Source organism: Diadema antillarum, unplaced genomic scaffold (assembly GCF_040938485.1).
Source record: "Diadema antillarum isolate AM-2024a unplaced genomic scaffold, OU_Dant_1.0 seq00000329_RagTag, whole genome shotgun sequence".
NCBI lineage: Eukaryota > Metazoa > Echinodermata > Echinoidea > Diadematoida > Diadematidae > Diadema > Diadema antillarum.
In genome coordinates this window covers 256,198-284,078 of record NW_027271346.1, presented here as the reverse complement: position 1 = coordinate 284,078, position 27,881 = coordinate 256,198, and the positions used below count along the sequence as shown (strand labels likewise).

The 27,881-nt window shown below is 39.8% G+C and overlaps 1 protein-coding gene across 1 annotated transcript in view; it reads left to right on the top strand.

Annotated features, from left to right (window-relative positions):
* Positions 1-27,881, top strand: part of LOC139730716 (26S proteasome non-ATPase regulatory subunit 11B-like) — a 286,575-nt gene that overhangs the window by 180,515 nt on the left and 78,179 nt on the right. The window contains exon 8 of the mRNA XM_071641582.1: positions 7,616-7,739. Coding sequence (XP_071497683.1) covers positions 7,616-7,739 — 124 coding nt within the window. The remainder of the gene's footprint in view (positions 1-7,615; positions 7,740-27,881) is intronic.

Here is a 27,881-nt window from a genome sequence, read left to right as displayed (position 1 = left end):
GTATTAAAATTCGCGTAGCTCGAAGAACATAACTCGAAGTTCGGTTACCTCGAAGTGAAATCTACTGTCCCGATCTTAATTAACTTATTGTTTTTCCCAGCATGTAGCTCGAATCGAAATTGCAAACATCACTCAGCATCTCCGATTAAGCGCGCGTGGACAGCGAAGAAGACATGTCAAAAATCTTTTCACACTCGACTGTAAATTCCCGACCAGAACAATCGCGCGCCCAAAGAAATACCCGGTACACAGCTGACAAGAAAAATCCCCAATACCTACCTACATACGAACATGGTATGCACATAGCACCCTTGCCAATGGCGAGTGCTTACGATAGCACTACGCTCTGCCCCATCATCTTCTTTTCTTTAACCACTGTGTTTTAATTCTTGATCATGATAGTCATACCGTGCGCATAGATTTCTTAACCGTCGTGGCGCACCTGCGTAGGTGTTGGCACTGGGTGTTGACAGTTCTTCTGCGTAGTGCCTTTTTAAAACTTTTTTGTTTGCCTTTCACGGAGTATGTTTCATTTTACCTTCTTCCCCGAGAACGCAAGCACTGATTTTATCCTTTTTTTTTCAGCAATGCGATTATGAAAATATTGTAGAATATGATGTGGAAGTATAGGCCGAGCACAATAAAGAATAGAATAGACAGGGCCCCACACTAACTTTTATCGGGCCACCAGTATCACTGATTCTTATTTTTTGGTGGTCGAATTCTATACTCGAAATTTTTAAAAAATGGAGAAAAACATTAGAAAAACTAAATCGGTCGTACTAAACATGGAAAAATGAATATTAAGCGTTATTAAAGTGATACAGATGCCCATGTCTAAAACAAATGAATAGAAAATCCAATCATCTTATTCTGTGTTTTAAGATTTAGCAAATAGGCGTATAGATTATCATAAAAGTTGATGCCTATATATTTAGGAGGTCAAAACTTACGTTTGAATGAAAAAGTGGGAGCATTTGCCGACATTTGTTAGCATCCGACATTTGTTTTAGCATTGTTAAGAGCCGAAAGTTACCGTTATTCATTTCTTATTGTAAAAGCAATCATCCAACATTTATTAGTCTGTTAGCACCTTAAGGAACCGAATATTACCGTTATTTCTAAATGTAAAAGCAAACAACCGACATTCATTTTAGCATCTTACGGAGCTGAATGCTATCCTTATCCAATTCCAAACGTGAAAGCAAACATCCGCTATTTGTTTCAGCATCTAACTGAGCGGATTAATACTGTTAATCATTTCCAAATGTAAAAGCAACAATCTGTCATTTATTTTTGCATCGTACGAAGCAGAATATTACCGTTATTCATTTCAAACATACGACATTTATCTTATCATCGTACGGAGCCAAATGTTAGTGCTGTCCACTTCCGACAGTGAAATGAATCATCTGACAATTATTTTATCATCGTACGGAGCCGAATGAATACTGTTTTTCATTTTTGAATGTCGAAGCTGACATCAGACGTTTATTTTACCATCAAACGTAGCTGAATGTTACTGTTATTCATTTCGAAAGGTAATAGCAAATATCTAATATTTTTTTAGCATCATATGGGGCAGTATGTTACTGCTATTCACGTCCAAACATGCCAAACGTAAAAGCAATCATTCGAGATGTATTTTAGCATCTTCCGGAGCTGAATGTTATTGCCATTTACTTTCGAACGTAAAAACAAACATCCAGCATTTATTTCATCATCGTAAGGAGTTGAATGTTATTGTTACTCGTTTCCGAACGTCAAAGCAAACATCAAACATTAATTTAACCATTGAACGCAGCTGAATGTTACTGTCATATTTCAAAATTTAAAAGCAATCATCAGACAGTTATTTTAGCATCGTATGGAGCAGAATATTACTGCAACTTCCGAACATAAAAGCGATCATCTGACATTATTTTAGCATCTTCCGGAGCTGAATGTTATTGCTATTTCCTTTCGAAAGTATAAGGAAACATCCAACACTTATCTAACCATCGTACGGAGTTGAATATTGTTTTTCATTTCCGAACGTCAAAGCAAATATTTGACATTTATTTCAGCGTCTTCCGGAGCCGAATGTTATCTTTATTCATTTCCGAACGCAAAATCAAATATCTGACATTAGTTTTAGCACCATACGGAGCTGAGTCTTATCGTTTTTCATTTCCAAAAGTATGAGCAAACATCCGACATTTATTTTAGTACCTTACGGAGCCGATTGTTACCGCTGTCCATTTTCAAAAGTAAAGGCAAACATCCGACTATTTTTGGTGGCGCGATAGGGCCACCATTCATTCAATTCATTCATATAAAAGTTGATTCAATTCCAATTGACAAGCATGCAAACAATCGGTAGGCACTATAACAGATACCATGTTGAACATCGATAAACGTCGGATAAGTCGAAGAAAATTCGACGTACGTACGCGTACCTCGAATTTCACGTACCTCGAATTTCGCGTACCTCGAACCATTTTCTTCAGTCCCGATGAATTCGAGGTATCCGAAGTTGACTGTATCAAAATTTCCATAAATACATAATGACGTCATCATATCATCATCTGAAATTAAAAAAGTGGAATTAATTTTTTTGAGGTACTGTTTCTGACATTCATTTGCTCGTATCTGTGTTGTTTAAGCTCAATATTATCCCAAATTAAGATATGTTGTACTTTGAACATTTGCCTTTCAAGTCCATGTCATGGTTTTGAAATTTGATGACGTCATCATACTTTAAATTGTGATTAAAGGTAAAGACGCCAAATCGGACAAGTTTACGTGTTATGTCTTTGGGAGGTGATTTTTTTAAAAACCATGCATTGACTTGACAATGTTTAAGCACCTTTATCTCAGCTGATTTTGCTTCATTTCCTCTGAAACTTAAGTATGTTATAGCTGAGACAATAAGCTGCAGTAATCATGCATTTTATTTTTTGAAATCTCCTCATCAGGTCGACAATTTTGCAGTTTAAAACTGAAAATGAGAATGGAATGTGGACGAAACGATTCCTGATTCATCTTTCACATACATAATATTACGTTCCTCATATTTTCTCGTTGAGACGTATGGCCGAGTGGTTAAAGGCGACGTCTCAGAGACGTGAGGTTGCACACGTGCGGGTTCGAACCCCACAAGATCGCGAAACAAAATACTTAGCTATTTTACTTTTTTTTCTTCAATGGTGTATTACAAATTCGTCCATGTAGAAATCACGTTCGTATATAAACGCACCTATAGACACACACACACACACACACACACACAATATCCCTCTTTTTTGTGTTTGAGACCACATTGCTTCGACTGCTGCAAAATTTTGCAGGCTGACTTTGTCAAACCGATCATAGTATGTAATGACGACGACGGAGATGTTGTACTTTGAACAATTGTCTTTCAAGATCATGTCATTGTTTTGTACTTTGATGACGTCATCACACTGAAAATTGTGATTAAAGGCAAAGTATCAAAACCAGTCGATTATAGGTTTTATGTCTACGGGACGTATTTTTGTCCCCGCCGAACGAGTTCGAGCAGGGGACTATGAAACGGGCTCCGTACGTGTGTGTGTCCGTGTGTCCGTCCGTCCGTCCGTCCGTGTGTCCGTGCTAACGAGAGTATGCTTGTGTGGCTAGGAGAACAATAGTGCACAGTAGATGGCCTTTATTCCGTCAGGCTTGTGTGGCTAAAATTTTTGCTTGTGTGTCTATTTTAACAAAAGGGAGAACAAAGGGGTAGACACACAAGTATATATCACCATAAGGTCGTACGTCCGTGTGTTCGTGTGTGCGTCCGTGTGTGATCAAAATCTTCAATTTGCTACTTCTCTGTCATTTATGAGCCAATTTTGATTCTGTTTGCTTTATATGATAGCACTACATGGGAGCTTTGAAACTTCTACACAGAATTTCAATCGTGACCTTTGACCTTGACCTTTGACCTATATTGTACATTTTGCTACAAAATGCTACTCCTTCGCCATTTCTAACCCGATTTCGATTCCGTTTGCTTTATATGATGGCACTAGGTGAGGGCTTCAAAACTTCTACACAGAATTTTGACCTTTGACTTCTTTGACCTTTGACCTTGATTTTTGACCTATATTGTACATTTTGCTACAAAATGCTACTCCTTCGCCATTTCTAACCCGATTTCGATTCCGTTTGCTTTATGTGATGGCACTAGGTGAGGGCTTCAAAACTTCTACACAGAATTTTGACCTTTGCCTTCTTTGACCTTTGACCTTGATTTTTGACCTATATTGTACATTTTGCTACAAAATGCTACTCCTTCGCCATTTCTAACCCGATTTCGATTCCGTTTGCTTTATGTGATGGCACTAGGTGAGGGCTTCAAAACTTTACACAGAATTTTGACCTTTGCCTTCTTTGACCTTTGACCTTGATTTTTGACCTGTATTGTACATTGGCTATAAAATGCTACTCCTTCGCCATTTCTAACCCGATTTCGATTCCGTTTGCTTTATGTGATGGCACTAGGTGAGGGCTTCAAAACTTTTACACAGAATTTTGACCTTTGACTTCTTTGACCTTTGACCTTGATTTTTTACCTATATTGCACATTTTGCTACAAAATGCTACTTCCGGCGGGGACATATATTACGCACCGCGTAATTTCTACTTTTCCTTGTTCCCAAGTTGCCGGAAATGGCATAGCGACATCAGTAGTTACAAGGCCGCATTTCCGTCTAGCAATGCAATACATGTTCACGCGGCCACATTTGTTCAGTGGCCATTGACTTTTCCCACCTGTAATATCTATACTTTTTTTTTTGCCTTACCATTTCCGTGGATGTACCGTGGCTGAGTGGTTAGAGAAACGGTTTTGCATGCACGCTCAATATAACTTCAAGGTGCCTATATCACATTCTTTTCTTTGTCGATCACAGATGACCAACATCTGATGACCCCAAGCGTATCACCTAACTCGTCAGTGTGACGAGTTTCATATCTCGTTATCTTTATTTTAGCATGCTATCACATATCATAGCTGCTAAAACCCAGGATGGATTACTGACATTAGTTTTGCCAAACCCAAATCTAGCCACCTACTAAGCACTACAGATGCATCCTGTTACAACAAAGTTTTTTGGGGACCAGCAGTTTTCTTTTGTTTTGAGAAAGCTTTGTTATGGCCGAACAAACAATATATTTAATGAAAACTTACAAAGCATGCATATATTGTATCTTATTTATTGTATGCTAATCATATGCAGAACAGCACTGTTTGGCGTAATGCAATCTCACAATATCAAAGTTCTCAGGGGACTAGCAGTTTTCTTTAATTAGTGACCTTAGCATTTTTATGGTAGCCTACAATACAGGTAATGGGCTTTAGTCATGAAATGACTCATCTGTCTAGGCTGCCATACAAAGGCAAAAAGAAAACAAATCTATTGTTTGGTGATTCTCTCATTTACTGATAAAATTACTTGAAAATCTAATATCCAAGTCTAAAGACAAAAAGTTTTTTTTTTTTTTTTTTTTTTTTTTTTGGGGGGGGGGGGAGGGGGAGCACCAAATGCCAGTTGAGAACTCCTCACAAATACATGTACTCCTATCCTTGGTCAGCAACTTGCTTCCGTCATGGTCGATGGAGGTGATGTGATGTAAACATGTGGATGGGATAACTTTTGCCAAAGCACATATCAGAGCACTCTATTCCCCCTGGTCAGCTTATAGACCGATTCAATTTCGAGGTCCTATTCACCTACTGCCGCTAGCGGCACTATAACGGTCGCCATAACTGGGGGCCAACGGGGGCTTCCAGCGAGCTAGCTACCCAGCGAATTGCACTTGCAGCTTGCCGCCTAGCGTATCCATCGCGCATAGTTAGCCGGCCGGCCCCCGTGGACGCTGCGCCGGCGGCCGCCGCTCTAATATTGTGATTGTTTACCTACTGTGCGAAAATCTTACAGCGGTTTTTCCTGCATTTCTTTTGAACAAATTAAACGATTCAGAAATATTGATACAAAATGAAAACTTCAAAGGATCAGGAAAATATATTGTGCAGTTGTTGGCTGCACAAATAGCAGAAAAAACGGAAATTGAAGGTGCATGGCAGTGACAGTGTGTGAAATTCATTCACCACTGAAGCATGATAAATAGACCTATAGATACAGCCCACATTAGAGACAAGTGAAATACAACGGAATAAAAATGCACAGATTTTGAAGCAAAGTTAGGCCTATGCCTACTAAGGACTAGATTTTCTTTTAAATTTTATCAATGCTATCAATGCATATTCGTAAAGTATGTTGTTCATTTTAGAAGACAAGTTAAGATCAATGCTTGGTGCAGTACTCTCCAAAGTTTAAATACACTTCCTGACTATCATTATGACAAGCACTTTACAGTTAGCGACAACCGAAAATAATAAAGGATGTAGGCCCAGGGTTCTAGAAGTCAATAGGTCTCAGTTGTTAGTCTGGACTCTTGCCTGGAATTCTAGACAAGATCTAACGTTAGACAGATTTTACCCCGCTGAGTAAGAGCCTAGAATTAGTAGAAATGTTTAGTTAACTGAAAAGTTGCAATCTATAGCGGCATATCTAGATCAAAATTCTGATTTATCGTAGAGTGTCTATGTATTTAATTATATCATTTAACTTCTCAACAGTCTAGGCTTACTTGCAAGACGTCTGCCTACGCCTAGCCACATTTCTCCCCAGCGGTTTTCCTTCTCTTACACAAATGTGAATAAGCCTAGGCCTATTTGCTATAAGGGGTTTTATGATACACGCGAGTAGGCCTTACCCATGTCATCGCCAAGAAGAGTCTACAAACACTCATGGATCGTACCGATATTAATACCTTGAAATGCAAGTTTTGGCTACAGCCGTATGTCACCTACCCATATGCTCAACTCGGTATAGGTTGTTTAATTTTCACGAATTCCGCTTATCACTGTTGGACTGCGGATTTTACAATTAGCGAGCGAAAAAAATGCGGTTGTAACAAAGCCAGACACGTCGACCGCTGCCACAGATACAGTAGCTGGCCGGCTGGCGCCGGGTGGTAAAAGCACTGGCTGCCGCTGGCACCCTTGCCAGGCACGCAGGGCGTTTGCTGACCCGGCCTGTTTGGCCCCCAGTTATGGCGTCGCCTTAAGAGGGCGCACCTCCATGAACAGTCACTTGAATCGGTCTATAGTAGATGAAGCACAGATGGAAACAGGGGAAGCATGCCATTAAAAATGTGTGCAATCATCCCTCTTCCACTTTCTTTCTGTCACACACTCTTCACATAAATGAGTACACAAAGGGAGAGTTTGGTTTATGCATGAGAAAATGACTCTCTACACTCCAATGTGCATTATATGTATGAGAAGGACTTGTCAGTGCTCAATAAGACTGGTAACACTATGCCACCCTGTTGCACTAAGACATTTCTCCCCTACCAGGTATCAAGAACACCATATATGTTGATGTTGTTATTGTGTGGATTGTAACATTACCGAATTAAAAATGCATCATTTTTTATGAGTTATTTTGAAATGTTTTCTGTTTGATGTGAATAGCATTTGATTAGTTTTAATGTAAAATTATGATTGTGAATGAATGATGTATTTTTCTTTATGTTTGTCTTACAGTGCTGATGATGTGCAGTCAATAGTAAGTGGGAAGCTAGCTCTGAGACATGCAGGACCCAGTGTTGAAGCCCTGAAGAGTATCGCCAATGCCAGTAAAAACAGATCCCTTTCAGAATTCCAAGCTGTAAGTCTTCCTAGTACAGTGGTAACCGCTTAATCTAGATAGGTCAGGTGACAAGCTTTTCTCCCATTTACGTGGGACTCCCACATAAGTGGTGGCTGGTATTGGCCCCTGCATACCACCCAACACTGTAATGATAATAATAATGGATATCATTTATAAAGCGCTATTGCTAAAAGTTTCTAAGCACTAAATGTCTTGTGATGGAGAAGAATTAGAAAGGAGAAATTAGATCATGAATTAAATAGTAAAATGAAATAAAATACAGAATACATATTACAACACTGTAAATTATAACTTAAGGAACAAACATAACATATATGTAATGAGTTAATACAAATTACAGATCATGAGTGAACAGATGGGTTTTGAGAAAATTTTAAAAAGAGTCTACGGTAGGAGTTTCGCGGACATGGATGGGTAAGTTGTTCCATAGTATAGGTGCGAGAACACTGAAGGCGTGATCACCGTAACCCCAATATGTGGGCATGACACTTAACCATGCACAATTAGCACTTTGCTAATTGTCCCTAGTATATGAAATTCAATCTGACAAATGCCTGGTATTAAGAGAAAAGAAGCTTTTGTCCTCTGTGTTTTCCCTTTTTCAGTTTACCAGCCATTGCAATCATTAATTGTCAGTCGTGTGCATTTCTGGCTCACCAGAGCCAAAAGCTCAAGTGAGCTATTGCATTATTGTCCTGCATTCTTGGTGCATCATCTGTCATCTGTCCAGCATCTGTCATGCGTAAACTTTTTATGCCTCCACCACAAAGTGTCACCAGAGGCATTTTGTTTATTGGTTGTCCGTCTGTAATTGATTTTGTGGACAGCATAACATTAAAAACCATTTGAGGTATCTAAATGAAACTTGGCATATGTATGTATGAGTGGCCAAAGTTGTACCTATCAACTTTTTGGATGCACATGCTCAAGGTCAAAGGTCAAGTTTACATTCTTACAATTTCACTATTCCCCCCCCCCCATATTTATGCAATGCCTGAAGGTATTTTCATGATACCTAGTCTATACATGTAATCTACATCAGTGAAAAACCATCTGTCCGCTTCCCATAATGTATACTGAATCCTGTGTGCACCGCAACCATGCCAAATGCAACACGCACAACTTCCACGCAATTCTTCCCTCTCCCCCGACGAGCCCCCCCACACAAGCTCACACATCTTCTCTCTCACCTCGCCGACCAAGACACATTACTTCTTGTTGCGCTGCAGGACACTTGCCTTTTTCGCCTTTCTACATCACCTTTTGCTGGTGAGACCATTCCTTATTTGTCTTTGTATCTGCTTACAGGAGTTACCAGGCTGTTTCAATTTTAGCCTTTGCCAAGACTGTTTTAAAGTGGCTTTTTCTGTTGGTCCTTCTTGTACAGTGCATATAAAAAAAAAAGGTAATCCAACTTTGGAGAGCTATTTTATAATTGTCACCTACGGAGAGGGCAATGTTGGTTGTGAGGAAAGGGGAACTCTTCGTCTTTCCATTGATACCTAAGGCGTCAGGGAATTAAGTCACTGACGTTCTTCGCCGTTCTTCGCCCGTTCTGAACGTCCATTGTTCTCCGTACCGCTAAGTCGAACGCGAGATCACGGGGCAATTCGATGCGCAACAAAGGGCTTTTGTTCCGCCGTGCGATTACTCAACGAGGCACTTCTAGAACGGGGCTATTTAGGGGAAGCCTGGAACGCCATTGAACACGTCAATACGCGATTGAATCTCCGTCATTTATTCTCGGATACACTGACGGAGAAAGGGCTCTCTGGGACAAATAGCCGTTTGCAAAAACAGGACGCAAAAAAAGGTTAACATTGTTAATTCACAAGCGTTTTCCCTCTGTTTTCGTGCGTGTATGTTTTCGTTTTGATCGCAGTTTTAGTGACATATGAGTAATGATAATATAACAGACATAAGAATTTCAGGAAAACTACTTTCATCTTGACGGTGATTTTGTATATCACGCATGTCCTTGCTTTTACGTTCGAAGGTAAATGACAATAACATTCAGCTCCGGAAGATGTTATCAATATCGAATGATCTATCTGACGTTCGAAAATTAGTGAGAATAATATTCAACTCTGTATCCGATGATCAAATAAATGTCGGTTTTTTATGTTTACTTTTGAAAGTAAATGGCAATACCATTCGGCTCCGGAAAATGCTAAAATAAATGTCAGACGATTGCTTTTACGTTCGGAAGTGAATTGCAGTAATATTCTGCTCCATACGATGCTGAAATAACTGTCGGATGTTTGCTTTTAAATTTCGAAATGAATAACAGTAACATCAAGCTGCGTTCGATGGTAACATTAATGTTTGATGTTTGCTTTGACGTTCGGAAATGAATAACGATAATATTCAACTCCGTACGATGATGAAATAATTGTGTGGTGTTTACTTTTATGTTCGAAAGTAAATAGGAATAACATTCAGCTCAGGAAGATGCTAAAATGTCGAATGATCCCTTTGACGTTCGGAATGAATATCAATAATAGTCGATTCTGTACGATGATTGAATAAATGTCGGATGATTGTTTTTACTTTCGAAAGTAAATATAGCAATAACATTCATCCCCGGAAGATGCCAAAATAAATGTCAGATGATTGTTTTACGTTTGGAAGTGAATACACAAAATTGTAGCAGTAACATTCTGCTCCATACGATGCTAAAATAAATGCTAGATATTTGCTATTACATTTCGAAATGAATAACAGTAACATTCAGCTGCGTTTGATGGTAACATAAATGTCTGATGTCTGCCTTGACGTTCAAAAATGAAAAACGGTAACATTCGGCTTCGTAAGATGCTAAAATAATTGTCAGATGATTCATTTCCCTTTCGGAAGTGGACAGCAATAACATTCGGTTCCGTACGATAATAAATTTTAAATTTGGAAATGAATAACGGTAATATGCTGCTCAGTTAGATGCTAAAATAAATAGCGGATGATTGCTTCACGTTTGGAAATGAACAAGGATAACATTCAGCTCCGTAAGATGCTGAAATGAATGTCGGTTTTTTGCTTTTACATTTGAAAATGATAAACGGTAACATTCGGCTCCGTAAGTTGATAAAATACTAATAAATTTTAGATGATTGTGTTCACAATCAGAAATGAATAACGGGTCTTTACCATGGTAAAACAAATTCCAAATGTTTACAAATATCTGCAAATGCTCCCACTTTTTCATTTCAAGCGTAAGTTTGGACAACCTAAATAGGCATCAACTTTTATGATTTAATTTTTCTTATGTCTTTCTAGATTTTCTTTTCGGGCCACCAATAAATAAAAATCAATAAAAGTTAGTGTGGAGCCCTGTCTTTGTTCATGTGATTTTTTTTTTCCCCCATGAAGGGATGAGTGGAACCTTTCCTCGGTTAATTAGATCTTGGAAAATACTAGTCGAAAATTAACTGTTTTTTTTTTTGGCGGAAATAGAGATACGATGTAGAATCATGACGCCGCAATGATTCCAATATGTTCTTTGACTGAGGCCGTGTAGCCCGTATGACAGCTAGCAGACAGATCCCCGCGCATAAGTATAACTATGAAGTATTTAGTTTATTTTCCTTGAAATTAATTATATGCGAAAAAGTAATATTGCAAAAATGAAGGCGCAAATATTCATATGGGCAAAACAGCAACGACAATTTCGTCAGTGTTCCAAGGCTGTGGCCACAATGAACACCTGTGCGCTTGCGCCTGCATAATCTTTCCTACTATGATGGAAATACTTCGAGACTTTGAGAAGCGTCCAAGTGTTTGTCACTGTCATATTATTACTAGCCGTGGTCAGACTTGCAAAAGTTGGAGAAGTGTAATCGCGATCTTAAACTTCTCGATCTTTTGCCAGTGTAACTGCGCCTATTGTCGTTATTTTTCTTGTCGTTGTTGTTGTTACCGTTAATGTTTTGCTTCAAGAGTCATGAAATGTTGGATGTTAGTGCGTGAGACAATCGCAAAGTTTAGGCTTTGTTGTTTGTGTGTGTGGGTTTCTTTTCTTCTTCATTCGTATTTTGACAGGACAGGCATGACAGGCCGTGATTACTTTGGATGCTGTGTCAGATTTGTAAACTGTCACACACACACACACACAAACACACACACACACACACACACACACACACACACACGCAGAGAAGAAAAAATGCCACTGCAGTCCCAGTGCTAATGAGCAATCTTGTATGCTGTGATAATACGGGGTGAACGCAACAAAATACGGCGACACATATTAGGCCGTATGAAACTTGGAAGCGGTCCGTAACGGGACGCGACGGAAAGCACTATAGTCTGTCATAGACCAGACGCAGTGAGAACAACGTCCGATAGATTTTAATGTTCACCGGGGTGTGGACTGCAACAAACATGCCTAGAATGCGAAGCGGGGATTGGGGGGGGGGGGGGGGGGAGGACAGGAGAATGTGTTATCTACCCACGGCGCACTGCGTTTCGGGTTAATGGGGCTGCCGTGGCCGCGGAACATGGTGCAAACGCAGCTGTATGTAGCTCAAGAATATATTCATTGCTTAGTAGCCAATCCGATGTGCGTCGGACTATCTGGCAAGGAAGGAAGAATCTACAAGCAGCGGACAATGGGAAACATTAACTTCCGTTTGTGTTGTTCGGGCATAGGTAAAAAAAAAAGTTTTAAATACCTGAATAGCGCGCACATTATTCGGGCAATCAATATGCAACGTGGCATTAGAAAATACAAACAAACAAAGAAACAAACACACACGCGCGCGCAAGCAAAGAACAACTACAAACAGAGAATGTTCAATAGCTTAGCAAGAAGTTGGGATCCTTGAGGTACAACATGCAATGGGAATTGTGAAAAATGTATGCATGTAAATATATGTATCTATATATATATATATATATATGTACTTGCATACTTATAGGAAATATATATATATATATATATATTTATTTATATACGTTTATATATATATATTGTATATATACATGTATATATATATATATATATATATATATTCATATGTATATTCATATTTTCCTGTATATATATTTGTATAAAAATGTTCATCTCGAATGTCAAGAATACCACTTTTAATGTATTTTTTTGTTTGTTGACAAGTCTGATTTCAAACAAAATGTTGTACACTTTAATAATGTATGTGTATGTGTGTTTGTGCATGTGTGTGTATGGGTGTGTATGTGCCTGTGTACTGGTTTATTTATGTTTTATACGTGGGTAAAAGTGGGTGTGTGTCAGACATAACATTAACTATGCACACGAACTCGTACACGACAGTCTAGACAAACATATCAAGTATAGTCATCTTATTTTATTCATAATTATTGTATGCGGTCAGCATTAAGTATATGAACACAATTGCACACGAAACACCATACTATGACTTCATAATTAAGTACTAATCAACGAACACCATATTTTCTTATGCTGTTTGAAACTCGCGTCAGTCGAAATGCTAAGCCAGAATTAGTAAACCGCATGTATTTCAATTTCAACTTCCTCACCCCGTAAACTGTGCGAAGCAAAATGGCAACATCGTGGCGTTGGCGACAGAGACAGCGTCACATTATCTCAGTTGGCGAAAATATATTGAGATTAGAGCGATGTTGTGTCAAACTGAAAACACTGACTGATTCTATATGTAGGAAAAGTAATCCATTTGGCAATTACACATGAAACCTGGCGCGTATATTTTATGTACCAACAAATTTACTAAAGAAAACCAATTTGCTTAGGTAGCTTCGTGTAGTTACGAAGCTATGAATGCTACATTGTAATATATATGACTGACGGCTGCTTAATAAAATCCATTGAAGTTACGCATTATAATACAAGATGGGTTTTCCACATAACGCCTACGTGAGGACAAATAAAGTACAGTTCAGTACAGCAGTATAGTCATCCGTCAAGCCACAGTCCCTACTGTCTCCCAAGCTTGAAAGCACTTTTCCTACACTTGGCATTCACGGCGTCCCTGAGCTCAGTTGAGAACTTGGTTCCAGTTGTTTGTCCAGGAAACTGTAGCTCAGCCTGAATGAGGAGTCCACGAAACGCCACATTTTTTCTCAACGCCTCCTTGGTCTTCCATTCCTTCCCGGTGTACACGGCGCCACCGTGAAAGTTGCTACGGGCGAGTTCTTCGGCAGAAACTACCTTGTCCAGCAGCTTGATGATGAGCTCCTTCGGTCCCGATGACAAGTCGTACGCATGATCATACACGTCCTTGTCGATGACGACGGCAGCGTCATCTGTCCCTAACATCACCTTTCCGTGTGGCAGCATGGCGTGATATTCCGGGGCAGTCTTCACTGGAGGCAGCTCCTTCTCCCTCCTGAGCTCATCAAGCTGGCGCTCTAGTTCATAGTTCTTCCTCATAAGTTCCCGGTTCTCTGCGTTGAGTCGCCTGTTGTCCTCCATCACCAATGTGAGCATTCGTAGCGCGGAGGAGGATGTTCCGTTCATTCGGGCGTCTTCGCGGGAGGAGGAAGTTGCGTCTTCTACGATTTCATCGCTGGCTTCAGGGGATAGCGGGGCTGCGCTGTCAGGAACGTCTTCCGCGGCTTCTGGGGATAGCGGGGCTGGGCTGCCGGGTACATCTTCCGCAGCTTCGGGGGATGACGGGGTGGCGTCTTCGGGTTCATCGTCCGCATCTTCGAGGGAGAATGAATCGTCGGCTGTGGAGATGACCGGGCTGTCGGGATCTTCGATGAATGATGAACTGGCGTCCGTCGGATCCGCGCGGAAGACCAACGACTCCTCGAAGTCATCAACTGAGCTGTTGTCGGAGTTGTCTGGAACGGTGGTAGGCGCGGCGTGGATCAGGCTGGTCCTTTCATGGCGTGGGACAGAGTCTGCACGGGGAAGCTTGCGGCATGTGGCAGCATTTCGGATGCGAATGAAACGGTGGTTCTGAACTGCAGTACGCTGTGGTCTCTCTGTAGAGCAAACAAACAACAACAAAAACTTAAGTTAGGTACACATCGAACAAGTAAAGACATCACAAAATTATAGCACTTAATACAATTTTATCACATACAGCTCTAACAAATACAAACAGTAAGTACAATTTTCATGCTGTAAACGTTTTGAAGTGCATTCAGTTCTGCATTTACATGATATGACGTGAGTAAATGACTACTGTGTAGGTACGGAGGCACATAAGTTGTATCGTGTATACTGTTAGAAATAGTCAACATGTTCTTGACATCATTCAAAGCGTTAACGTTTACCATTGGGAATTGCAATCAGAAACGTAGTTAAGAATAGGACGACATAGAATAAATGGTATACTTACGCAGACCGATAATTCGCGCCCTGAATCGTCCTCGTTTGTAGGTGACTGGGACCTCCATGCCGATGTCGAGATCGCCAAGTTGTTTGACTCTGCTTCGCGGTACTGTTTCCCTCACGCCTTTCCACTTCGACACCAACCACTCGACGGTAACTTGTGCACCAGACATGTTGAACTAGCACTGAATGTAACACTACGCACTATAAAGGCTGTAACGATGTTTCGAGCTCGGAGTAGAATTGAAAATCTGAAACATGTCAGATCGTACTTTGCTTATTATAGCCAGGAAAAGCGCGATCTCGATTACAGACTATCAGCCAATCACAACTCCACGGACTTCAATGACCAATGAGCATCGCGACTTCAGCGACCAATACGTGCCGCGTATTAAAGTTGTCCTTTGACACACGCCTTTTCAATTGTTACGCAACCAGGCACTATGCTCATAATCAACGTGCTGATTACCCTTGCTTCCAAAGATCCATTCACAGCGCAAGGTCTCTATTGTTTAGTGCGACGTCTCTGGCTTCTCTTTATTCTGAAGATATGGCATATCGATTTTCGTTCAATCACGTTGATAAACAGTTTGGAAAACTTTAGGCACTTAATTAACAAAGGCACAGACTTTGACATGACACGCCGTCTGGCCAGCGTATGTCTGAAATAATGTCAGGGAACAACTCCGATGTACTATGAAATGTACGATGAAATATATCTGTGCATCACATCAATATTAATTGTTAATTATACATCTATCCTATCAGTATGTTAATTTTCATTGAGCTACTAATGTTATTACAGGGTTAAACAGACTTTAAGGGTTGTCTCTAGAATCTAAATTTTGCTTTATTTCAAAGCTGCAACATCACAACGTTATACAAATCTCGGGCACTGTATACACATGATTTATGAATCTCTTTGATTTCCTTCATGTTGTTTGATATTTATATGACATGAAGTAGGCTCGACCTTGTATGTGACAGGTGCTGAAGACCTGTAGAAGGGTCGAAGGCTTGGCAGCAATAAAAGACAAAGTGACTAGATTATTGCAACGTTTGTTAGCAGCTTTTTTCTTCCTCGTCACAACTATATAAGCTATATACATAGACACTCAACCTAATATGTGATGCGCTCTATCGAAATGAGTCAACAAGTCGCAGAAAATGAAATTTAAGTTACACCAGTATCTGAATTCTACAGACTCTAAGCTTTCAATGATGCATACATAATACAACCCATTTCCACATCTCGAAAAATCTTCAAAATTAAAATAAACTACTATAATAGTAGGAGACATGACCATATATCTCCTGTTCTCCGCTCACTCCATTGGCTTCCAGTCCATTCCCGTATTAGTGTCAAGATCCTACTTCTGACGTACAAAATCACACGTAATTTTGCACTCATATATATTCAAGACCTATTCTCTCTCCGCTCCTCCTCTTCTACCAGACCCCTCCGTTCATCTTCCTCTCTCCTTTTACTTCATGGCCCACGTACAAAAACCCGTTATGGTGACCGAGCCTTCTCTTCCATTGCTCCCACTCTTTGGAATAACTCCCTCTTTATATTCAGAATGCCTCATCTGTTGAATCATTTAAAATTCTTCTCAAAACTCACCTGTTTAATCAGTTGTAATTTTTTTTTTTTCTGGGAGGCGCACAAAATTATCAATTATTGTACCATTGTATCACATGTATTTTTCTTTTCTTTTCTTTTCCTTCTTCTTATTTTGTTACTGTTAACGCTGATTTTGTTAATGTTATTGTGTTTTTCTAGTCTATTTGCACGAGTAGCAAAAGTGCGCTTAGAAACGTCAGTATGAAGCGCCATATAAATGCAATTATTGTTATTATTATTATTAATAATGATGTCAGTCCGTTTATTTAAAACAAACAAAAAACAAAAAAGATAAAACAGCTCTCAAAAATCAAATTACGTTAAAGTTTACAACATGTTCCCTTTCCAGGACGCAACAATAGCAGTCCTGCTTAGGGCACGCACTAACATACAAGGCGACACCCGTGGGTGGAAGATGATTATCCAATCACAGGACAGGGCTATTCAAATTAACGATTCTGACTATTACGACAGCGCCGAATGTAAACTTCAGTGCTTTTGTGTCCGTGCCAGCTGTACAAATGAGTCGGTATGCGTTGTGTGTCGGGTAGCGGTGTAGTTTGAAGCAAGTATTAAAACTCACAAACAATAGGAAACAGAAAAAAAAGAGAAAAAGGCACGAAGAGTGTATCGTTACGAAAGTCTCTTTTCCGAGAGCGTTAATTGCTTCTTTTTCTCCTCCATGTTGTCGATGGAAACTAAAGAGGATGCTTTTAGCAAGGACCAATGCCTAAATAGGACTTGAGGAACCCATTCTGTAGACGGGGGTCCAAAAGTCATAATCGTCAGAGAAAGTCATTTTGGTGAATTATACCGATTGTCGCCTGTCGAGATCGTGCTATCTTCGTGTAGGTTTTCACAGAAAAAAAACAACATTAAATAATTATGCACATGGTCACAATGTTTCAGGGTGCTCCCACTTTTTCATTTCAAGCGTAAGTTCTGATCACATAAATAGGCATCAACTTTTATGATTTGATTTTTCTTATGTCTTTCTAGATTTTCTTTTCGGGCCACCAATAAGTTAGTGTGGAGCCCTGTCTTTGTTCATGTGATTTTTTTTTTCCCCCATGAAGGGATGAGTGGAACCTTTCCTTGGTTAATTAGATCTTGGAAAATATTAGTCGAAAATTGACTGTTTTTTAGGCGGAAATAGAGATACGATGTAGAATCATGACGCCGCAATGATTCCAATATGTTCTTTGACTGAGGCCGTGTAGCCCGTATGACAGCTAGCAGACAGATCCCCGCGCATAAATATAACTATGAAGTATTTAGTTTATTTTCCGTGAAATTAATTATAATCGAAACAGTGATATTGCAAAAATGAAGGCGCAAAATATCCATATGTGCAAAACAGCAACGACAATTTCGTCAGTGTTCCAAGGCTGTGGCCACAGTGAACACCTGTGCGCTTGCGCCTGCATAATCTTTCCCGATGGAAATACTTCGAGACTTTGAGAAGCGTCCAAGTGTTTGACACTGTCATATTATTACTAGCCGTGGTCAGACTTGCAAAAGTTGGAGAAGTGTAATCGCGATCTTACACTTCTCGATCTTTTGCCAGTGTGACTGCGCCTATTGTCGTTATTTTTCTTGTCGTTGTGGTTGTTGTTACCGTTAATGTTTTGCTTCAAGAGTCATGAAATGTTGGATGTTAGTGCGTGAGACAATCGCAAAGTTTAGGCTTTGTTGTTTGTGTGTGTGGGTTTCTTTTCTTCTTCATTCGTATTTTGACAGGACACTGCACGGTGAAGGCCCATCCGGATATACCGGGCTAGTATCACTGCCTTTAGCGAGCTGCTTGTATGTATGTATGCTTGTGTTTTGTGTGTGTGTGTGTGTGTGTGTGTGTGTTTTGTGTTTTTATTTCCAACAGCATCCAGCACCGGCATGACAGGCCGTGATTACTTTGGATGCTGTGTCAGATTTGTAAACTGTCACACACACACACACAAACACACACACACACACACACACACACACACACACACACACACGCAGAGAAGAAAAAATGCCACTGCAGTCCCAGTGCTAATGAGCAATCTTGTATGCTGTGATAATACGGGGTGAACGCAACAAAATACGGCGACACATATTAGGCCGTATGAAACTTGGAAGCGGTCCGTAACGGGACGCGACGGAAAGCACTATAGTCTGTCATAGACCAGACGCAGTGAGAACAACGTCCGATAGATTTTAATGTTCACCGGGGTGTGGACTGCAACAAACATGCCTAGAATGCGAAGCGGGGATTGGGGGGGGGGGGGAGGACAGGAGAATGTGTTATCTACCCACGGCGCACTGCGTTTCGGGTTAATGGGGCTGCCGTGGCCGCGGAACATGGTGCAAACGCAGCTGTATGTAGCTCAAGAATATATTCATTGCTTAGTAGCCAATCCGATGTGCGTCGGACTATCTGGCAAGGAAGGAAGAATCTACAAGCATGGATTGAAAGCGGACAATGGGAAACATTAACTTCCGTTTGTGTTGTTCGGGCATAGGTAAAAAAAAAAAGTTTTAAATACCTGAATAGCGCGCACATTATTCGGGCAATCAATATGCAACGTGGCATTAGAAAATACAAACAAACAAAGAAACAAACACACACGCGCGCGCAAGCAAAGAACAACTACAAACAGAGAATGTTCAATAGCTTAGCAAGAAGTTGGGATCCTTGAGGTACAACATGCAATGGGAATTGTGAAAAATGTATGCATGTAAATATATGTATCTATATATATATATATATATATATATATATGTACTTGCATACTTATAGGAAATATATATATATATATATATATATATATTTATATACGTTTATATATATATATTGTATATATACATGTATATATATATATATATATATATTCATATGTATATTCATATTTTCCTGTATATATATTTGTATAAAAATGTTCATCTCGAATGTCAAGAATACCACTTTTAATGTATTTTTTTGTTTGTTGACAAGTCTGATTTCAAACAAAATGTTGTACACTTTAATAATGTATGTGTATGTGTGTTTGTGCATGTGTGTGTATGGGTGTGTATGTGCCTGTGTACTGGTTTATTTATGTTTTATACGTGGGTAAAAGTGGGTGTGTGTCAGACATAACATTAACTATGCACACGAACTCGTACACGACAGTCTAGACAAACATATCAAGTATAGTCATCTTATTTTATTCATAATTATTGTATGCGGTCAGCATTAAGTATATGAACACAATTGCACACGAAACACCATACTATGACTTCATAATTAAGTACTAATCAACGAACACCATATTTTCTTATGCTGTTTGAAACTCGCGTCAGTCGAAATGCTAAGCCAGAATTAGTAAACCGCATGTATTTCAATTTCAACTTCCTCCCCCCGTAAACTGTGCGAAGCAAAATGGCAACATCGTGGCGTTGGCGACAGAGACAGCGTCACATTATCTCAGTTGGCGAAAATATATTGAGATTAGAGCGATGTTGTGTCAAACTGAAAACACTGACTGATTCTATATGTAGGAAAAGTAATCCATTTGGCAATTACACATGAAACCTGGCGCGTATATTTTATGTACCAACAAATTTACTAAAGAAAACCAATTTGCTTAGGTAGCTTCGTGTAGTTACGAAGCTATGAATGCTACATTGTAATATATATGACTGACGGCTGCTTAATAAAATCCATTGAAGTTACGCATTATAATACAAGATGGGTTTTCCACATAACGCCTACGTGAGGACAAATAAAGTACAGTTCAGTACAGCAGTATAGTCATCCGTCAAGCCACAGTCCCTACTGTCTCCCAAGCTTGAAAGCACTTTTCCTACACTTGGCATTCACGGCGTCCCTGAGCTCAGTTGAGAACTTGGTTCCAGTTGTTTGTCCAGGAAACTGTAGCTCAGCCTGAATGAGGAGTCCACGAAACGCCACATTTTTTCTCAACGCCTCCTTGGTCTTCCATTCCTTCCCGGTGTACACGGCGCCACCGTGAAAGTTGCTACGGGCGAGTTCTTCGGCAGAAACTACCTTGTCCAGCAGCTTGATGATGAGCTCCTTCGGTCCCGATGACAAGTCGTACGCATGATCATACACGTCCTTGTCGATGACGACGGCAGCGTCATCTGTCCCTAACATCACCTTTCCGTGTGGCAGCATGGCGTGATATTCCGGGGCAGTCTTCACTGGAGGCAGCTCCTTCTCCCTCCTGAGCTCATCAAGCTGGCGCTCTAGTTCATAGTTCTTCCTCATAAGTTCCCGGTTCTCTGCGTTGAGTCGCCTGTTGTCCTCCATCACCAATGTGAGCATTCGTAGCGCGGAGGAGGATGTTCCGTTCATTCGGGCGTCTTCGCGGGAGGAGGAAGTTGCGTCTTCTACGATTTCATCGCTGGCTTCAGGGGATAGCGGGGCTGCGCTGTCAGGAACGTCTTCCGCGGCTTCTGGGGATAGCGGGGCTGGGCTGCCGGGTACATCTTCCGCAGCTTCGGGGGATGACGGGGTGGCGTCTTCGGGTTCATCGTCCGCATCTTCGAGGGAGAATGAATCGTCGGCTGTGGAGATGACCGGGCTGTCGGGATCTTCGATGAATGATGAACTGGCGTCCGTCGGATCCGCGCGGAAGACCAACGACTCCTCGAAGTCATCAACTGAGCTGTTGTCGGAGTTGTCTGGAACGGTGGTAGGCGCGGCGTGGATCAGGCTGGTCCTTTCATGGCGTGGGACAGAGTCTGCACGGGGAAGCTTGCGGCATGTGGCAGCATTTCGGATGCGAATGAAACGGTGGTTCTGAACTGCAGTACGCTGTGGTCTCTCTGTAGAGCAAACAAACAACAACAAAAACTTAAGTTAGGTACACATCGAACAAGTAAAGACATCACAAAATTATAGCACTTAATACAATTTTATCACATACAGCTCTAACAAATACAAACAGTAAGTACAATTTTCATGCTGTAAACGTTTTGAAGTGCATTCAGTTCTGCATTTACATGATATGACGTGAGTAAATGACTACTGTGTAGGTACGGAGGCACATAAGTTGTATCGTGTATACTGTTAGAAATAGTCAACATGTTCTTGACATCATTCAAAGCGTTAACGTTTACCATTGGGAATTGCAATCAGAAACGTAGTTAAGAATAGGACGACATAGAATAAATGGTATACTTACGCAGACCGATAATTCGCGCCCTGAATCGTCCTCGTTTGTAGGTGACTGGGACCTCCATGCCGATGTCGAGATCGCCAAGTTGTTTGACTCTGCTTCGCGGTACTGTTTCCCTCACGCCTTTCCACTTCGACACCAACCACTCGACGGTAACTTGTGCACCAGACATGTTGAACTAGCACTGAATGTAACACTACGCACTATAAAGGCTGTAACGATGTTTCGAGCTCGGAGTAGAATTGAAAATCTGAAACATGTCAGATCGTACTTTGCTTATTATAGCCAGGAAAAGCGCGATCTCGATTACAGACTATCAGCCAATCACAACTCCACGGACTTCAATGACCAATGAGCATCGCGACTTCAGCGACCAATACGTGCCGCGTATTAAAGTTGTCCTTTGACACACGCCTTTTCAATTGTTACGCAACCAGGCACTATGCTCATAATCAACGTGCTGATTACCCTTGCTTCCAAAGATCCATTCACAGCGCAAGGTCTCTATTGTTTAGTGCGACGTCTCTGGCTTCTCTTTATTCTGAAGATATGGCATATCGATTTTCGTTCAATCACGTTGATAAACAGTTTGGAAAACTTTAGGCACTTAATTAACAAAGGCACAGACTTTGACATGACATGCCGTCTGGCCAGCGTATGTCTGAAATAATGTCAGGGAACAACTCCGATGTACTATGAAATGTACGATGAAATATATCTGTGCATCACATCAATATTAATTGTTAATTATACATCTATCCTATCAGTATGTTAATTTTCATTGAGCTACTAATGTTATTACAGGGTTAAACAGACTTTAAGGGTTGTCTCTAGAATCTAAATTTTGCTTTATTTCAAAGCTGCAACATCACAACGTTATACAAATCTCGGGCACTGTATACACATGATTTATGAATCTCTTTGATTTCCTTCATGTTGTTTGATATTTATATGACATGAAGTAGGCTCGACCTTGTATGTGACAGGTGCTGAAGACCTGTAGAAGGGTCGAAGGCTTGGCAGCAATAAAAGACAAAGTGACTAGATTATTGCAACGTTTGTTAGCAGCTTTTTCTTCCTCGTCACAACTATATAAGCTATATACATAGACACTCAACCTAATATGTGATGCGCTCTATCGAAATGAGTCACAAGTCGCAGAAAATGAAATTTAAGTTACACCAGTATCTGAATTCTACAGACTCTAAGCTTTCAATGATGCATACATAATACAACCCATTTCCACATCTCGAGAAATCTTCAAAATTAAAATAAACTACTATAATAGTAGGAGACATGACCATATATCTCCTGTTCTCCGCTCACTCCATTGGCTTCCAGTCCATTCCCGTATTAGTGTCAAGATCCTACTTCTGACGTACAAAATCACACGTAATTTTGCACTCATATATATTCAAGACCTATTCTCTCTCCGCTCCTCCTCTTCTACCAGACCCCTCCGTTCATCTTCCTCTCTCCTATTACTTCATGGCCCACGTACAAAAACCCGTTATGGTGACCGAGCCTTCTCTTCCATTGCTCCCACTCTTTGGAATAACTCCCTCTTTATATTCAGAATGCCTCATCTGTTGAATCATTTAAAATTCTTCTCAAAACTCACCTGTTTAATCAGTTGTAATTGTTTTTTCTGGAGGCGCACAAAATTATCAATTATTGTACCATTGTATCACATGTAGTTTTCTTTTCTTTTATTTTCCTTCTTCTTATTTTGTTACTGTTAACGCTGATTTTGTTAATGTTATTGTGCTTTCTAGTCTATTTGCATGAGTAGCAAAAGTGCGCTCAGAAACGTCAGTATGAAGCGCCATATAAATGCAATTATTGTTATTATTATCATTAATAATGATGTCAGTCCGTTTTATTTAAAACAAACAAAAACAAAAAGATAAAACAGCTCTCAAAAATCAAATTACGTTAAAGTTTACAACATGTTCCTTTCCAGGACGAAACAATAGCAGTCCTGCTTAGGGCACGCACTAACATACAAGGCGACACCGTGGGTGGAAGATGATTATCCAATCACAGGACAGGGCTATTTAATTAACGATTCTGACCAATACGACAGCCCGAATGTAAACTTCAGTGCTTTTGTGTCCGTGCCGCTGTACAAATGAGTCGGTATGCGTTGTGTGTCGGTAGCGGTGTAGTTTGAAGCAAGTTTTAAACTCACAAACAATAGGAAACAGAAAAAAAGAAAAAGGCACGAAGAGCGTATCGTTACGAAAGTCTCTTTTCCCGAGAGCGTTAATTGCTTCTTTTCTCCTCCCATGTTGTCGATGGAAACTAAAGAGGATGCTTTTAGCAAGGACCAATGCCTAAATAGGACTTGAGGAACCCATTCTGTAGACGGGGGTCCAAAAGTCATAATCGTCAGAGAAAGTCATTTTGGTGAATTATACCGATTGTCGCCTGTCGAGATCGTGCTCTCTGCGTGTAGGCCTTCACAGAAAAAAAAAAAAAAAACATTAAATAATTATGCACATGGTCACAATGTTTCAGGGTACTTATAACAACGCATCAAAGACCGCTTTTGTGTCTGTTCTGTCACAGCTATATTGCCGGAATATTCTGAATTTGCTTTTTTCCTGCATACGTTTAGATAGACTGGGGAAAAAAAATGTAGGCCTTATTCATGTCGTTTTGAATTTGCGAACGTAATGGGAATAGAATTTACCTTCTGTTCTAACTTTTGGATAAACGAACCATCAGAAACGAACCTCATTTCTTAACAAACCTTCAACACAGAAAACGGTATTTCAGTGTGTGACTGATAGCGTACCTTCACAATAATTAATTGTAACCACCCCGCAAAAAGGGCTTTATATCGATGTAATACATTGTCAAGAGTGATAAAAGGCCTGTTTCTGTTTCGCACTATGTCTCAGTACTCATGTGTTTATCTATAAGGATGTGTCTCACTTTTTTAATGATTAAATGTATGCCATTCAAACATTTTTTTTTTTGCGTGCTTGAAAAAGAAGAAGCTAAAATTCAGGCAAGGACACGAGTTTTCCTCAAAATAAGAGAGGGAGGTTTAGAAATACCCTCATTCCCGATTGTCCTATAATTGCTTCTAGGCCCAATAATTGTGTCCATTTCGTATACTTGCAAGAGACAATACGATGAAGTCTACCAATATTATGCACTATATTGATTTTAACAGTCGTCGTATTTTCGTGGTCAAAATGAGATAACGGACAGGTGACCTCTTAAATGAAATGCTTGATATTATAATAACCTTTATAATTAAAAGACTCGCAAATTCAAAGTGTCAAACAGTATACTAAAACATTATTTTGTATTTCCAAAACATATTGAATGCGTTATGTGTTAGCATTTAATTACATCCATTTGCCTTTCATTTTCCGTTTGTATGAATAAAAAAAACGCACAAAAGTGCAACCAAGTATTACCAAATACAGTGAAATGCGAGAAAGATTCTTTTTATTCTTCCTCTTCTAATTATTATCTTTATTATTATTATCATTATTATTTTCATTTTTATTATTATTATTATTATTATTATTATTATTATCATTATAATTATTATTATAATTATTATCATTATTATTATTATTATTGTGTTCCCTTCCCTCCTCGATGAATATTTTGTCGGGTTTGCGCTAAAGTTGCTTACAATGTTTTTGGAAACGCTATAAAAATCACGGGAAATGCCTACTATCAAGAAATGACCCATACATACATGAAACGCGCACATTCTGTACACGCTGTAATATGGAACTGTTCGTTTGTTTCCTTTATTTTTCGAATTACCTTAGTCGTGGTCGAGGAGAAAGAAAAGAAAAGCAAAGTGTATCATTCTGTATGTTATCAGATCCAGAATGCGATAAGGGTGTATTCCCGCCTTCCCTATGTTAAACGATTATGAGTTCTGTATGATATATAATTATGAAAACCTGGAAAGGGAAGAACTGATTCGTGATCACCCTTAAACTTTCAAATTACGTCAATGATTTCTGCTATCAATGGCGAAGAGAGAGTTGTGGTTGTTTTTGATTCATGCACCCCCTGAGAGCTGCAGGAAGCTCACCTTTCATTGTTCAAGCTGAGAGGTGGGATTTCCCACCTTCCTGGTTCAAGGCTTTGTTGCGCGTGGTTTACTCGGATACAAGGCATGAACAGCGTGGTCCGAGTTCTTTCATTCAGAATGCACCTTTCAGTGAGCAATAATCGCTGATATTTCGCAAAGTTATTGATACATTTTTGTTTTGTTTTGAAGACTTGACCTCTCCACTGTCAGCACACGTTCTACATGACAAACAGCTGCTATCCTTCCAACATTCTGATTACAAAAAAAAAAAATAAAAAAAAAAATGAAGTACACTTTGCGGAGCCAGACAACTTTCTTTCTCTTTATCAAATAGGTCCTGCTTCTAAAAATGCTCAGATAACAAGGGTTAAACTATCCTAAGAGCAGAACACGCGCTTAAGATGGAAATTATTGTTTGTTTTCCGATTTCTCCTCCAGCTGGCTTGACCCAGCCATCCTATATAGCAGGACGATGAGTCATTGAACTAGAAAATTACACAGTACGGAGGAATTAGTGAATTACTACACGAATTGTCGTCTTTTCGTAAACGAAATTAAACAACTTCTTTTATCTCCAAAGATGAACTTTGAATAACCCGTCACAATATACCACGGAACAGTGATGATTATTATTTGAATGAATTTTATTACAACGAGGCCAGTAACCGCTGTAAAAATACACACGCGGAGAGGTTGCAAGTTCGATACATCATGCAGTTTATAAGCTCAGTTATAAACTTTAAAGTATATTTTCGGCGTGATTGTGCGTTGTATCTACTATTTGTGTATTTGTGCGTCACATCAATCTCCATTTCATGTTGTGGTGCGTGTATTATTTCAAACGCACCGAGCCACAGCTGGTCAGCTCACCAGTATTGCGCAACTCTATAAAAGCCCTCGCCGCCAACGCCGTGCGCACCATGCTTTTTGTCTTTAACGGGGTCAAGAGCAAGAGCAATGGTTCAATAGCAAACGACCTAGCAACGGAGGCGGAATCTTAATCGAGCAAGAACAATAGAAGAGAAAACGCAACGTCATGACGAAGGTTGGGGAAAAAACTGTAACCGAAAAACCTGTTTCAGAAAAAAAACAAACAAACAAACGTTGGGACACGTTTTACTCATGTTTTTTTTTTTTAAGTTAAATATTCTGTTAAGATCTAGGGAAAACATCTCATGCCTATTGTAAAGTATAATCTTATAAACAGAGCGATATTCCGACTTTCCGTAAAAGAAAATATTATATTTCTACAGGCAATCTATTTCTTTATGCACTCGTCTATCTCATTTTCCTATCAAGGATCACGAATACCTCAATTTTTTTCAGGTAATCTCTGACTGCAGTTTATTTTCTACACCTCGATGTGAATGTGCCGTTTGCTATAATTGGGTGAGGCAGAACAATTTCACGAGATCTGCGGAAGCACAGTTCTTCGAACTGGAAAACTGTTAGTTAATGAAAATTCAACGTATATTATACCAAAAATCAAAGAATGAACGTGTTAATTCTCCTTGCTTGTTAGGATATTTTCATCGCGCAGGCGTTCAGTGGTTTAGCCCACTATGCAGGCTTCCATATGTTTTACGCTATAGCCTTCCATAGGTATTACGCTATAGCCTATCGTTTTTGTTTCTGTTTTTGTTTATGTTTTGTATTTCGCAGGTCCGCATTAATAAGCATTTCGGAAAAGAAAAAAAAAGTCACATCCAAATTGTGAAACTGCCTTTTATTCCGTCCCAGGTCTACACCTCCCATTAAATCGTACGGCGAAATGTGAAGTGTATACGCAAAACTAAAATTAGTGTTTACCTGTGTTTTATGTAGCTTTTGGCCATCAGTTCGCATAAAATATCCAATATGTGTGTGTGTGTGTGTGTGTGTGTGTGTGTGAGAGCATTTTTGAGTTGTGAATGTCCCCGAACGGTAATTTTGCCACTAATGATGTTTTAATGTCCTTGCATTTTTGAGTGTGGAAATGTAC